The 15277-nt window shown below is 33.7% G+C and overlaps 1 protein-coding gene and 1 pseudogene across 2 annotated transcripts in view; both read left to right on the plus strand.

Moving 5' to 3' along the window:
- The first annotated feature begins 16 nt into the window (after positions 1–16).
- Positions 17–9368, plus strand: LOC125815841 (acidic endochitinase-like; annotated as a pseudogene).
- LOC125815840 (bifunctional L-3-cyanoalanine synthase/cysteine synthase 2, mitochondrial) overlaps positions 3453–15277 on the plus strand; it is a 29144-nt gene continuing 17319 nt past the window's right edge. The window contains exons 1-9 of one of the 2 annotated variants that reach the window (XM_049495399.1): positions 3453–3718; positions 4083–4192; positions 4276–4333; positions 4517–4780; positions 4861–4998; positions 5110–5241; positions 5392–5451; positions 5719–5799; positions 5891–6018. In XM_049495399.1, the coding sequence (XP_049351356.1) occupies positions 3590–3718; positions 4083–4192; positions 4276–4333; positions 4517–4780; positions 4861–4998; positions 5110–5241; positions 5392–5451; positions 5719–5799; positions 5891–5989 (1071 nt within the window). In that variant the 5' untranslated portion in view covers positions 3453–3589 and the 3' untranslated portion in view covers positions 5990–6018. Of the gene's footprint in view, positions 3719–4082; positions 4193–4275; positions 4334–4516; positions 4781–4860; positions 4999–5109; positions 5242–5391; positions 5452–5718; positions 5800–5890; positions 6163–15277 lie in introns of those variants that run through there. The other variant, XM_049495398.1, reaches the window with a different exon arrangement.

Genomic DNA, 15277 nt, shown 5'->3' on the forward strand with positions numbered 1-15277 from the left:
ATATATATATATATATATGACAAATCTTACTTTAAATTGATATATTGAGCATTTTGGACACCCTCAACAACAACAATGAGTCGTAGTTTAGTGGCAAAAATGTGCCCAATATGTACACAATACCCAAGTTTGAATCACCACATCTACATTTTGTATATTTTGTTTAATGTGGTCTACTTTAAATGGTTAATTAATTAAAAAATGAAATATTTGGTTGTATATAGAGTGGTAGCTTAGTGGCAATGGTGTGCAAAAATTTGTTTGCCACTAGGTTGAATTCCCCATGGCCACATTTTTTTTCTATGTTAGCTTTACTTTGGACACCTTTCACGAATTTTCTGCCCACACAACTGGTGCTGATATACCCACAACCTTGTAAAACTTACATTTAAACCTTGGTAACATATTATTCTTATGCACAATATCCGAGAGACGAGCCTCCATGCATTTCACCCATCATGTTTCAATACGATTTGCAATATCAATATCATTTGTCGTGTCTCCTTGATCATGTATCGACCTTTTAAAATACTTGGAACTTTTTCTCTCGGGTATAACAACTAGTGTATCGATCTTCACTTCTACTTCCACATCTCATGTGTCATGCGTGCCACTAAAATTACACTCCATGTACTTTGTCTTAGTTTGCTGAAATTGAGATGGGTTGGGCTAGGTGCCTCCAACCAGGCCAAGCCCAATACTTTTATCAAATGAGAATGTATTTCTCATACACAAACAAACCATCTCTATTGAAATTAATCTATACTCTATATTTTTAGCAACTATAATTTCATTGGGAAAAAAAAAGGCCAAACACATGTTATTAATGTTATTGTTGCAACATGGATCTCTATACCGAAAGGTTAATAGGTCGATCGTTAGATTCAAAGTTACATAGTATAACAACTAGTGTATTGATCTTCACTTCTACTTCCACATCTCATGTGTCATGCGTGCCACTAAAATTACACTCCATGTACTTTGTCTTAGTTTGCTGAAATTGAGATGGGTTGGGCTAGGTGCCTCCAACCAGGCCAAGCCCAATACTTTTATCAAATGAGAATGTATTTCTCATACACAAACAAACCATCTCTATTGAAATTAATCTATACTCTATATTTTTAGCAACTATAATTTCATTGGGAAAAAAAAAGGCCAAACACATGTTATTAATGTTATTGTTGCAACATGGATCTCTATACCGAAAGGTTAATAGGTCGATCGTTAGATTCAAAGTTACATAGTATTAATAGATTCACTATTTCAATATCATTATCGGACATTGCAGGTTGAGCATCTATTTCTCCCAATAGCGAATTCACAAATAAGTTCAAGTTGGACAAAATTCAGTATTTTATGATCAAACATTTTTATATATGTGCAAAAAATATGTACAAATAGAATTAGATGTATATTTCATAATTCACTACATGTAAATTTTGAATCTTTCACCATTAACTTTAATTATGATTATTGTTTTTAAATTATTTTTTTTAATGAAAGGACAATAATGTATGTGCAACATTGAGATGATTATATTGAAGACAAATGCATTGGTATGGACGGCCTACTGCTACAGTGGTTGTTCCTTTTTTGGGATTTCGATTCATTTGCATCACATGGGATTCTTTTAATCTGCCCTCAATTAATAATGTTGTTGTGATTATATTTTTCATGTGCTACTAAAAATATTATTCCTTCCGTTTTATATTACTTGTCCATATTATTAAAAATATTTATTTAAATTGCTTGTCAATGTATGAAATCAAGATATAATTTATTTATTTTTTCCATTTTCCCGTTACCTTTTAAAAAATATATATAGATACTATAAAATTTCTCCATTGTTAATCTTGATATTAATGGATAAGACACATGAATATAGAGTATCTTAAAAAAGTTAAAGCGTAAATTAGTAAAAATATTTTTAAAAATTTATAATTTCTTAAGAAATGCGTAAAGAAAAAAATGGACAAATAATATTGGACTAAGAAAATATATGTACCAAGTACTTAGAATCTCATTAAATTGACATCAGGACAACATTTCTATTTTACACGTTTAAGCTTGACACTGATATAATCAGGGCAGGAGTTAGAAAAAATTTCACTTACAAATTTGATAAAATTAAATAATTTAAATTTCATATTTTATTTTAAAAAAACTATTTTTATGTATAAATAATCTGGCTTTCGTTATAAATTTTGTGGACAAATAAATCCATATTGGTCCAATCTTCAATTAATGGAGTAGAGTAAATGACCTTTCTTTTTCTTTTTTTTTTCTTTTTTCTTGGCTTATCCGAATTACACAAATCAACGAAAAATATTAAAATTGACATTACGATTTACACATCACCTGGCCTGCGGAACCCGATTGTGACAAATCAATAAAATTAAAATGAATTATGCATTAGGATACAACATGGACAAATATAAGGCTCAAATTCTTATATAATAATAGTAATAATAATAACATATTCAATATACTCTTTTATAAAGTAGAATTTAAAAAAAAATGCACAAAAATCTTATCCCTAGAGAAGGAAATGCATAATTTTACTCTTCATATTTTTACGAAAACAATTTTAGCAATAAATTAAACTCGGTTCTCTTCCGACTATTTAATACTCCATATGTCCCTTAATTACTTGTCGACTTTTGAAATGACACACATATTAAGAAAACAATGATTGATATAGTGAATTTATCATTTTATCCCTATTAATTATGATGTGAATAAATTAAAAATTTAAGATTTTTAAAAAATTCTACCTTTTTCAAAATAATTAATTGAGGGTATGATAGGTAAAAGAAAATTGTTATTTCTTTATTTTGTCAAAATAGACAAAATAGAATAAAATAAAATTGGATAAGTAATTAGGGAAGTAGGTAAGAAAATCATATGAACAAGAGGTGCATGCACTGATTAATTACAATTAGCCATCTCGGGTCCCACATCTAAAACGTATTAATTAACTTTGATTAATCACTCATAAATCCTAATTTTTTCAAGTTTTTGGTAGAGTACCAAATTCAATTAATTTTAAATATCATTTTAGATAAACGCTATGAAAAATTGATGGTCATATGCAAAGTTTATCTAATACAAAAAATATAATGAATATGATACTCAAAATTGAAAAAGATTGTAAAAATTCGTCATTCTTTTTAAACAGAGGAGTAGTATAAGAGAAAAATATAACTAGGGATAGATGCAACATCATAAACTCGATGATTTGAGTTGAACCCAACATCTTTTAACACGAAATATATATATATATATATATAGATATGTACTTGTACATACAATCCGATATAAAAAAGTTGAACCCGTCAAATTTAAATCTTCCGAAACAAACATGTTGTTTTACAACTTGGCAATTTTTGTTGCTAACTTTCATGTTGAAGAGTCCAAACAAAAAATACAGCAAAGAAGTCCGGTTGAATAGTCCAAAACTTTTTGGTTATAAAAAAGTGTCCTATCTTTCTTTTCCACTGTGAGGTACACAAAAAAAAAGCCCAATTGCATAGAGAGTACCTTTTTTTTTGTGTAAATTTTAAAGTGCAATAATTTTGAGAATTCATCAATGGCAACTTTAAGCAGATTCTTGAAGAAAAGATCATTAGGTAATAATGTTGATTTGATGAGAGCAGCTAGCAACAGATTGTTCTCTACACAACTTCCTCATACTAACATCAAGTCTGAAGTTTCTCAAGTTAGTCCAATTTTTACTACTATTATTTTTCTCTGTTTTTTATATTTATTAGATCTCTCTTATGGTAAGTGTTTATGTTTATGTAAAAAAAAATTACAAGAGTTATATCTTGAAATCAGGTTCTGGCTGTGTCATTTGTGTCTCTTTCTATTAGGATATTGTCAATGGCGAAATCAGAAATTTCTTCAAGTGTTCAATATTTAGTATTTATGTATAAAACGTAGTTTTTGACCTATTTATGAGGTATAATTTTCTCTAGGCAAGGTATAATCTCAAACTATTATTTGTATCCAATAAGAAAGTTAAAAACAACTTCACAACTGTCATATTATGTAATTTGACATGTTAAAATCTCAAATTTCAGTTAATTGGGAAAACACCAATGGTTTATCTTAAAAAAGTGACAGAAGGATGTGGAGCATATATAGCTGTGAAACAAGAGATGTTCCAGCCTACTTCTAGCATCAAAGACAGGTACAAAAACTATTTTCTTATGTGTATTTGCTTCCAGTTCTATGCTTTAAAGAATCAAAATTATCTTGTTTATTTTGCACCAGACCAGCATTGGCAATGATCAATGATGCAGAAAAGAAAGGCTTAATATCACCTGAAAAGGTAAGTTAACGCCATTCGTGTCTTTTACTAGTGGAAGAACTTGTTAACTCCTATAGTTGTAAGTTGAGGTGTCTAGACGTGCACTGTCAAAGTTAGTTGGAGTGCTTACTTGCCAGTTGAGGCCAAGTTTGTGTGTTTGTGCAAGAATATGTTGTCTCTGACATGCTTGTTGATTATAATTAGACGACGTTGATTGAGCCAACATCAGGAAATATGGGGATTAGTATGGCATTTATGGCAGCAATGAAAGGCTACAAAATGGTTTTGACTATGCCATCGTACACGAGCATGGAGAGGAGAGTGACAATGAGAGCATTTGGAGCCGATTTAATCCTCACCGATCCAACCAAAGGAATGGGAGGCACTGTTAAGAAGGCTTATGAGCTTTTGGAATCTACACCTAATGCTTTCATGCTTCAACAATTTTCCAACCCTGCAAACACTCAGGTAATTTTAAGAAACTTAACTTAATTCATATATTCTCCGTTTTACTACAGAATTCTCAATTGTTTCATATCCAAAAACAGGTTCATTTTGATACAACTGGCCCTGAAATATGGGAAGAAACTCTAGGTAATGTTGACATATTTGTCATGGGAATAGGAAGTGGAGGCACTGTTACTGGTGTTGGACAATATCTTAAATCCAAAAATCCTAATGTCAAGGTAAATATATACTCTTGGTTCCTCGAGACAGAATCAGTAAACGTCTAAGATAATCCTATGTCATCCGCAAAATAGTTAACAACGTGCTTATATTTTCTCCTCTTTTACTAGATATATGGACTCGAGCCAACTGAAAGCAATATACTGAATGGTGGAAAACCAGGTCCTCATCATATAACGGGAAATGGGGTCGGATTCAAGCCAGATATCCTTGATATGGATCTAATGGAGGAAGTACTAATGGTATGTTAAGTTCTTTGTTTATCTCATTTCCCTTCAAATTGAAAAATAACAACAGAATTATGTGACTACTAAGTTCTGTTCTAATGAAATAAGAGCTATAATTAGTCATTTTGGTAATTGTACTCATGATCTGTACTTGTTGAGTTGTAGGTTTCTAGCGAAGACGCTGTAAACATGGCTAGGGAGTTGGCAGTGAAGGAAGGACTCATGGTAAATTTCAGATAAATGCATCTTTCATTTTGAAACGTATAGATAAACAAGGATTAAATACGTCTCTCCACTCTATCCGTACAAATAGAAGTAGCTCCTTTATACAGAACGGTAAAGCAGTTTCTCTGATCATCGACTATAGAAACAGAAATGAAGCATTAGTCCATACCAACTTGATCTTTGTTTCTCCTCGAAACAAACATGTATGTGTCCTGATAGTCCAAAACCATGATGATCACTCTAAACTACATTCTATTCATTGTGTAGGTTGGGATATCGTCAGGAGCTAATACAGTAGCAGCTCTTCGACTTGCTCAAAAACCAGAAAACAAAGGCAAACTCATAGTGGTATGAATATATGTCATGCAATAGACCAACGATCATCGTTACTTTTTCATTTCTAGTTATATAAATGTAACTTGTTGGTTTTCGATTACAGACTGTACATGCAAGTTTTGGAGAGCGATACTTATCATCTGTGTTGTATCAAGATCTGAGGAAAGAAGCTGAGAATATGCAACCTGTTTCAGTCGATTAAATATCGAAAACTCAGCAAGAAAAATGTAATTTTTGTTGTTCATTCTAAATGATGTTTTCTGAATGTCTACTGTTGGTTGATTACCTTTATGAATCTCGTTGTTGCTATATCTTAACATGTAAAATCAGCAAGTTAATTTATTGTTATTAGTTTTGATATGAATCATGACTGCAAAGTACACCTTATTAGAAACATATACTTTATGAGTATTTAAAATGATAGCTTTTTCTTTCTTGTTTTACCAAAAAAATAATTTAAAAATGATAGCTTTTCTATAATAGTAGTTATGTATAAAAGTTTCACAAATCTTATCATTAACCGATCTTAGCTCAGTTGGTATGAAATATTAGTACCGTATTCGATATTTTCCGAATACCGAGTTATTTATGAAGGTCATATATCAACCGAATTACTTAACTCAGAATTTGAAAATCCTGAACCAAACACCAAATATCCACCACTACAAACTGTCAGATCAATTTTGTTCATAAATGTGATATGAAAAACTTATATTCTATTTTCTAGGGGTAGGCATTCGGTATACGGTTCGAGTTTCTCAAATTTCGGATTTGGTAATTGGTAATTTAAAGTAGATATCAAATATCAATTTTTTAGATTTCAGTTTGGTAATTCGGGGAAACGGTAAATTAAACTTCAGTTTGGTACGGTATTCGGTAATACTGTATTAAAGTTATAGTCAATTGTATTACAAAGTTAATACTATTTCTTCAATTATTTCTATTTTTTTTTATGTGGAGGCACAATATAATAAAAGATCAACAAGTAAGAAGACACTAAAAAAAAAAAAAGAAGCAAATTGCTACAACTAAGGGTGTGTCTGGTATGAAGGAAAATGTTCTCCTCGAAAATGTTTTCCTGTAAAACAAGTAGAATTTTGACTTATTTTCTCATGTTTGGTTAGTGAGTAGAAAATATTTTTCGGAAAAGATTTTTAGTGTTTGATACTTTGATTTATAAATGAAAAATGTTTTTGAAAAATATCTTTTATTTTTACTAGAGTAGAAAATAATTTTTGAAATTGAAAATATTTTTTTAAAACAAATTTAAATTTTTTTGGGGGTGGGGGTGGGGGTGGTAGAAGGGGTAGAGGTGAAAAAATGAAATTTTGAAGTTGAAAATATTTTTTAAAAACAAATTTAATTTTTTTTATAGCCACCTGAAAAGAAAAATGAATCAGCAGCTCAAAGATTGAAGAAGACAAAGGAGACAGTGAAGAGACTTACCAAATTTTGAAGAGGCAGGTATAGAAAGAAAGAGGAGACAGTGAAGAGACTTACCAAATTTTGAAGAGGCGGGTATAGAAAGAAAGGGTTTGGAGATTTTTGGAAATAGACAGAGCAGCAAATTGTAGATTTGGAATCTTGTCTCATTATTTTATTTGGATCGATCCATTTATGGATGAGGTCATTTTTCATTGTAGGTTTTTTTGTATAGAGTGAGCATTGGCTCTTATTTAATAAAAAGATCTGTGGATCAAAAAATTTGTTTAAAAAAATAATAAAAATTTATAGGGTGGTGGAGGGCTGATGAGGGGAGGGTAGGGGATAGGGGGTAAAATAATAAAAAATTAAAATTAAAAATATCTTTTAAAAATAACTTTTAATATATATATTTATTTTTTTGTGGGGGGGGGGGGGGCGGGGGGGCGGTTGGGGGACTGATTTGAGGATAGTGACAAAACAAAATTGATTTTTTCAAAAAAAAAATTGTAAGTAGTTTTTAAAAGATATTGAAATTCATGTCTTACTGACATTAGAAGGAATTATCCGTTATGGTACAAATTAAATGTTTGGGCTTACCATAGTGCAAGAAGAATGATGTATGTGGACCCACAGACAGGCTTGATGGAGGAACAACATAAACTAAAAAGTCGTAAAGGCAAAATGTGGGTGAAATGGTTCCACTTTAACACTCTTAAGAGCATGGATGAGGAACTGGCTGAGGAGGCAGATTCTGACCGCCCAAAAAGGAGGTGGTTGTGGCCGTCAACTGGTGAAGTTTTCTGGCAAGGTTTCTTTTCTTTTTCATTTTTGTATCACATTCTCTCCCAAGCCTTACTCATTCAATATAGGAGAAATTACTTTGGTTACTCGAGATGTGGCTTAAATCTACGGTAAGTCTTGATTGCCACGTTGCAAGTATCTGACGATTTGGCTTAATTTTTCTTTGACAACTTTGGCAGCGTGTGGTTATTTCTGCTTTCAAAGTTTCTATTGTTTAGCAGTCAAATATTGAACTTAATTAACAACTGCTATGCTATGCAGTGGCACAAAGAGTGACAGGGCTTCTATTTTGTCTACAAGTAGAACAAAGGACAACTTTTCACAGCCATTCATTTTTCCCTATTAAAAGAATGTAACTTGCTGCATTATTCCAACAAGAAATCCAATTAGAAAATGGCAATCAAGACTTCATTTTTTCTTCTTTATGTTCCAATATTGTTGATTTTAGCACTAGTGGCAAGGTCTGAAGCAGGAGGAATTGCTATATACTGGGGACAAAATGGCAATGAAGGGACACTCGCTGAGACTTGTGCTACAGGGAACTATGACTTCGTAAACATAGCACATTTCTTTCAGCGTTTGGAAATGGTAGAAACGTGATGCTCAATCTAGCAGACCATTGTGATCCATACACTCCAAATGGATGCTTTCACGTGAGTTCTGATATAAAATCTTGTCAATCTAAAGGAATCAAAGTCATGTTATTGATCGGGGGAGGAGCAGGAGCATACTCAATTGCCTCCCCTGATGATGCTTATCAAGTTGCTGCATATCTATGGAACAACTTTTTAGGTGGAAAATCGACCTCTCGCCCTCTAGGAGATGCGATTTTGGATGGAATCGACTTTGATCTAGAGAGTGGTGAAGGACCATATTGGGGTGATCTTGCTAAGAATCTTGCAAGATATAATAGCAACAGAGGAAGCAAGAAAGTGTACTTAACTGCAGCCCAACAGTGTCCATTTCCTGATGCTTGTGTTGGTGGGGCCTTGAAAACAGGAGTTTTTGACTATGTTTGGGTACAATTTTATAACAATCCACCATGTCAGTACAATCAAGAAATTGTAACTAGTTTTCAAGATTCATGGAAACAGTGGATTTCATTAATTCCTGCAAAGAAAATATTTCTTGGATTGCCTGCTGCTCCTGATGCAGCTGGAAGTGGATTTATTCCAGTTGGTGATTTAACTTCTTAAATACTTCCAACTATAAAGGGTTCTGCTAAGTAAGGAGGAGTTATGTTGTGGTCCAAGTATTATGATGATCAAACTGGTTATAGTTCCTCCATTAAAAGCCATGTCTAAACTATTTCTACTCTTCTCATAAAATTAGTATAATATCACTTTTTTCGTTTTAATTCATGTTATGCACTTTGACTAGATATTATGTGTTCGATTGATTAAAAATAAATTGAAAAAATATTTTTTTTTAAAAAACAAGTATGTGAAAATGACTTATCTATTGAAATTAGGGAAAACAAGTTTCACAAGTGATATTTTATATTCATTGTATTCTCCCTATCCTCCAACACCTCATTTTAACCCGCCCCCACTCCACACCCCATATTTAGTTCCTTTTGGGTTCAAGAATTGTCCTTATCCAGTTGTGCGCTTACCACCTGGTGACATGAAGAATAGGGAGCGCATGATATGGATCCAATTGTAAAGAGCAGGAGGAAATCCGCAAGTTGTGAAGCCGCTTGGCGATTTCAGGCCTTTCCAGCAATGAAATCAGAAACAATTGAGGTTCTGCAGGAAAAAATGCAAAATGCAGTTAACAGAGTTATTGAAATCCTTGATTCAGGAAAACCAATAGAACAATCGGTGGAACCTCAACTATCCACTGGTACCAATGATGGGAGTACCATATTCAAGATGAGCAGAAAATTGAGGAGGAAAATAAGGAAGTGTAAGGTGAGGAATTGCCAGCTCGTGATGATGTTGTCGTCTCTGAACCTGATAATGAAGGAAAAGAGCATAATGTGGTGGTTGAGCAGCGGCATGTGGAGGAGAACTCTGAGATGCAAGGGAACGAACCAGCGGCTGCTGAACCAGTAACTGCCGATAATGCTGCACCTGTGATCGGGGAACCAGTGGATGGAAGTAAAGCTATGGCTTCTCCAGCATCAGAAGCTCTGAAGCTGTAACTACCGAGACAGACCTGTCAAGGGAGAAAGAGCTTGATAGTAACCAAAAGTAGAGAACCGACAAAATAGAACAAAGCCAGTAAATTTACTGAAAATAGTTTGTGCAAGTATCTTAAACACAACTATACAGATAAAGTTGTCTGTATGGAGAGGACAAGACTCCAGAAAATAGTAGTTTTGATTCTTAATTACATAATACTAATAACTAACTAATCCTGGTTACATATATATAGAGAGAACATAAAAGGATAAGACTGACACTATAAACTAGGAATAATAACTTTTAGACACAGCAGTTGTTTGTCCAGAATTCAACTTTTTATTCTTTTGTCGATATTTTCTTCTAAAGTACGTCTTGAGAGGTGGGTTGGTATCAGTCCCCACCCCTTCCCCGAAAAGATGCCTTGTCCTCAAGGCAGAACAGAGGAAATTGAACAACAAGCAAGTCATTGTCTTCCCAACTAGCCTCTTCAACAGGACGGCGACGCCATTGAGTAAGTAATTCCAGACACTTCTGACTCTTTCACCCAATGATGCGACGCGATAAAACTTTTTCAGGTTCCACCATAAATTCCAATTCACCTGATAGTGGTAAAGGTGGAGGAGAAGCAATATCAGAACAACCACGAGCAGGACGAAGTATCGAGACATGAAAAATATGATGTACTTGAAAGTGAGGGGTGGAAGATGAATTGAAATTTAAGATGAAATCAAAATTAAAATATGTCAAAAAGTAAGAGAGAGAGAAATAAAGAAAAAAAAAAAGATAATGAAACAAGTTAAAATGGAAAAAATTATATTTTTAATTTAATTGACATGTGTCATGTAATGATTTGTGTGTGAACACACTAGCTTTTTAAAAAAATCTGGCACTAATCGAAAAATGATATAATAATATCAAGTTCAAAATTGTTTATTGGGGTAATAGGACAGTAAGTAAGTTAAGATGTCTTTTTGAACAATTTCAGTGGTGATTTTATATCTTTTTTATTTTATTAAACTCTATGTCATGTTAAATTCATTTTTAATACAAAAGTGTAATAATTAAAGAAAAAGATTTATGAGAGATTTGTGTCCCGAAATAGTCTGAATTCGAAACAAAATCAAGTTGCTAATTGCCGCATTTTTGGGTGTGGCGATAATTGATGAGTCCCAAGTGGATTAGAATGCTACTAGTGTTTAGTCATTATCTTGATCAAGACAGACGAGGAGGTTGAAGATTCATCGTCAGAAAGATCTCTCATGTGAGTTCTTTTCTTTTCCTTTCAAAATTTATGAAAACTTTTTTGAAATTTCAAATCAAGGCGTATCTTAGTGATCAATAAAGTCTATTAAGAATTGTAACGGAACCCTGGTCTAAGTTTTGATAAATAAAGTTACCTAATACATGTGGAGATGGGAGTTAGCAGGTAGCCATGAATTAGACGGGGTGCGAGTAAGTTGGCTCACACCACCTAACAAAAAAATGTTAGGTGGTGACTCCACAAATCTATTTGATAAAATTTCCAAAGTTAGCACACATTTTTAAGCCTTTAACCTTTTCGTTTCAAACCTGGAAATAATTTTCTTCTAATTATTTCGTGAACAGAGTGCCATAAAGGTTTCTAACATACTGATTCTGATTCTACAACTTGAACCTCTCCTGTCTATTGTTCTAATCCTTGTTTGCTTTTTCATTGATTTGTAAACGATGGTGATGAAAATGATATTGTTGACTCTCTTTTAGCAGAAACGGGGAAGGAAATAACCATAACAGATATGCAGGACAATATCTCACAATGCCAAGAATTTTTATCGTTATTTTTGCCACTGGATGAAGTGACCATTGCTAGGATAGTTGGTGTGATTGTCCGTACACAAACAGATGACAAGAGTGTACACTCAAAATTACTTGCTGATCTTTGTGGCAACAATACATTGGAGGATCTATCACAAATGACTGAATGGGATGCAGACACTCTTACTTATGCAACAAAGCAACTCGTGAGTTCCATTACCTTGTACATTTATTTCTTGATGATAACAAAGAATTTTACCAACTCTGCTGCTGCAGGCTCCTGAATTGAACTGGGCAACTATTATGGAAAACCTAGATCATGAGGGTTTCTATATTCCAAACGAAGCAGCTTTTTACTTTTTGATGTCTGTTTATAAACATGCCAGCCAGGTACCTCTTCTCACTTCATATTGTTTCTCTCTTCTTTCTATATCCTTCAATTAAATAAGGGACTGGAAACATTTCTAGATTTGAAACCGGGGAATATGCAAAATTCCGGAATTGCTAGACATACATTTCTATTCAATTAACTTGTTTACATTCCCTGTTTGTAGGTTTTGATATTTTATTATCTTTTTTATTTTTTTCATTTGTATTACTTAACTTTTTATTGCTTCTTGAATTTCCTTGAGAATGCATGGACCAATGTATATTGGTACCATCATTTTCAAAAAATTTACCAGTCATATCTTTGTTTATTATGCTGGAACTTAGGGTCACTTTCCTCTCAGAGCTATTTGTGGCTCTATCTGGAAGAATGCTGAGGGTCAGATTTCCTTACTTAAATATGCTGTCTCAGCTCCTCCGGAAGTATTTACCTTTGCACATTCTGGGAGGCAACTGGTAGGCCGTCTGATGCTTTTAATGTTAACTATGTATATGAACATCATATCATTTTTGTTGGTCTTACAGTCAGTTTTGCAGGCCTATGTTGATGTTGTGAATGACCATAAGGTTCAAATTGAACATGCAAATCATGCGTGGTTGTGTCTTGACCTTCTGGAAGTTCTTTGCCAGCTGGCTGAGAGAGACCATGCAAGTTCTGTGAGATCCATACTCGAGCACCCTCTGAAGTACTGCCCTGAAGTCTTGCTTCTTGGGATGGCCCACATTAATGTACTGGGTTTTGACATGGATTATAATTCTTTCCTGTTGTTTTTCTACTGTTATTACTAAAATGTCTTTGAATGATTTTCAGACTGCATCTAATCATCTCCAGCAAGAAGTTTCCTCAGCTGTTATCCCAATATTACTGCAAAATGCTGATGCAAGTGGTATGATTGTTCATCTGTGGCATGTTAATCCAAACATATTGTTGCGGGGTCTTGTAGATGCGATGAGCACTGACCCAGAAAACATGAGCAGATTTTTGGCTGCCTGTCAAGAGATAAAGGTTGGGTAACTTATCAGATTTGGGTATACTTTTCCTCTTACACTATACTATAACCATACTGTTAACATGTGTTATGGGAGAGACGAGTTCTCTGTGTACCTCCAGTCGCGAACATTCCATAGTTGGCAACAGTCATAGTTTGATGAGAAAAATTCTAATATGTCAAGTGTTAAGCTGTTTTAACTTCTACGCATCATGGTAGCTTGCTGGAAAATGTATAGTTGTTTTTGTTTCACAGTTAACTGTTGCATTTCAATTGTTCTAGAGTGACAGTGTGAAAGTCAAATGATGTTTGCAGGATTACTGTCAGAAGCACTAAGTAACCTAAAGAATTCTGTTTGCTCACTTTTCAAGGCTTTATTTGGAGAGTAATTATTCACTGATTATTAAAATACACTCATTTATCCATGTACATATTTCCTTTTTTTGATATACCTAAACCATCTCCATTCCTCCAGTTTTGTAAACAAGTGTAACTCGTTTTTCCTTTCAGATTCTATCACCAATACTAGATATGATTCCATATCCATTTGGTGTTAGACTTGCTGCCCTTGCTTCCTGCAAAGGACTCATAGATTTGGAGAAATGGTTGAGCAGTAACTTGAACGCATATAAAGATGCATTCTATGAGGTATGTTTTATCCACTATGTATAAATTAGACATATTTGGTTTACATTGTTGCTGTTCTCCAGACCTAGTCTGCCTTGTCGTTTTTCTTAACATTGGAGAAAATATTTGCTTGCTATAACCCCGCATTCAACCATTGTGCCAAACTTCACATTTATTTTGTAGGAATGCATTAAGTTCTTGAAGGAGGTGCATCTTGCTGCTCAAGTTGTTACTTCCAACCACTTCTGTTCTCCCAATGCTCTTAGGACTATTTATTTGGAAACTTCTTCAACATTCTTAAAGGTCCCATTTTGACACTTGATATTGATTAGTTCTAGCAGCATACACTTCAAAATTGATTTTGCTTACTTATGGATCTATTCCCTGCAGGTCCTCCAGTCTCATTCTGGCCTAGTTTCTTCACCCCACTTATCTGTGGAAATGGATAAGTTGCACGTAACATACATGGGAACTAATTCACGGTTTAAGAGTTCTGGTTCTGCTGATTTGTCATCATCTGATTATTATTCTGAAGATATTGAAGCAGAAGCAAACTTGTACTTCCATCAACTTTTCTCTGGTCAGGTGACTAATGATACAATGATTCGAATGCTTGCTCATTTGAAAGCATCGACTGAAAAGAGGTTAATTACTTACAAAAATCCATTTCAATGATCTTTTAATTTTACAATGGTTGCACAGATGCAAATCGTGCATTCCTTCTTCTTTTTGCACTTCGTTGATTCTTACAATTGCTTCTCCTCTGGTATTGTGCTCACTAATTCCAAAAAAATCATGCAGCAGTTGGATATATACTTCGTTATTCCTTACCAGAAGGTAGTATTAGTTATATTCCAGCAAAAAAACTTATACCAAGGGGGGCTAAGCCTGACCGCAAAATATAATATTTGACTGGTTAACCAAGCCATGTCAATGCGCAAAAAAGAGTAGGACTAATTACAGAGGATCCTACTCTAAGGTAAAAATATTTTAACTAACTAAATAATTAGCTTTATCTTATAGAATTCACAAATTAGATACTTGACTCTTATCCAATTGATAGGATCCCTTGGCTCTTTTGGCAATGTTTGGAAGGAGTCAAAGTGCCTACCAATATCTTATTTGGAAGCATACTTAGTGTCACAACCTGAGACTACCCCTAGTCGCAAAACGGTGCTTAGAGCCACAAGTGACCCTAAGCTAACCTCATGGTTTATGTGTCATGACACTAAGATAAACATGAAATAGTGTCTTAAAACAACTGGATGCGGAAGCTAACTGAAATAGTCTATTATACTCAATTGTATGGTAGATATTTAAATTTTTATTTTTAGCCAA

The sequence above is a fragment of the Solanum verrucosum genome, unplaced genomic scaffold, assembly GCF_900185275.1.
Source record: "Solanum verrucosum unplaced genomic scaffold, falcon-dt-bn FXZP01000261.1, whole genome shotgun sequence".
Classification (NCBI taxonomy): Eukaryota; Viridiplantae; Streptophyta; class Magnoliopsida; order Solanales; family Solanaceae; genus Solanum; species Solanum verrucosum.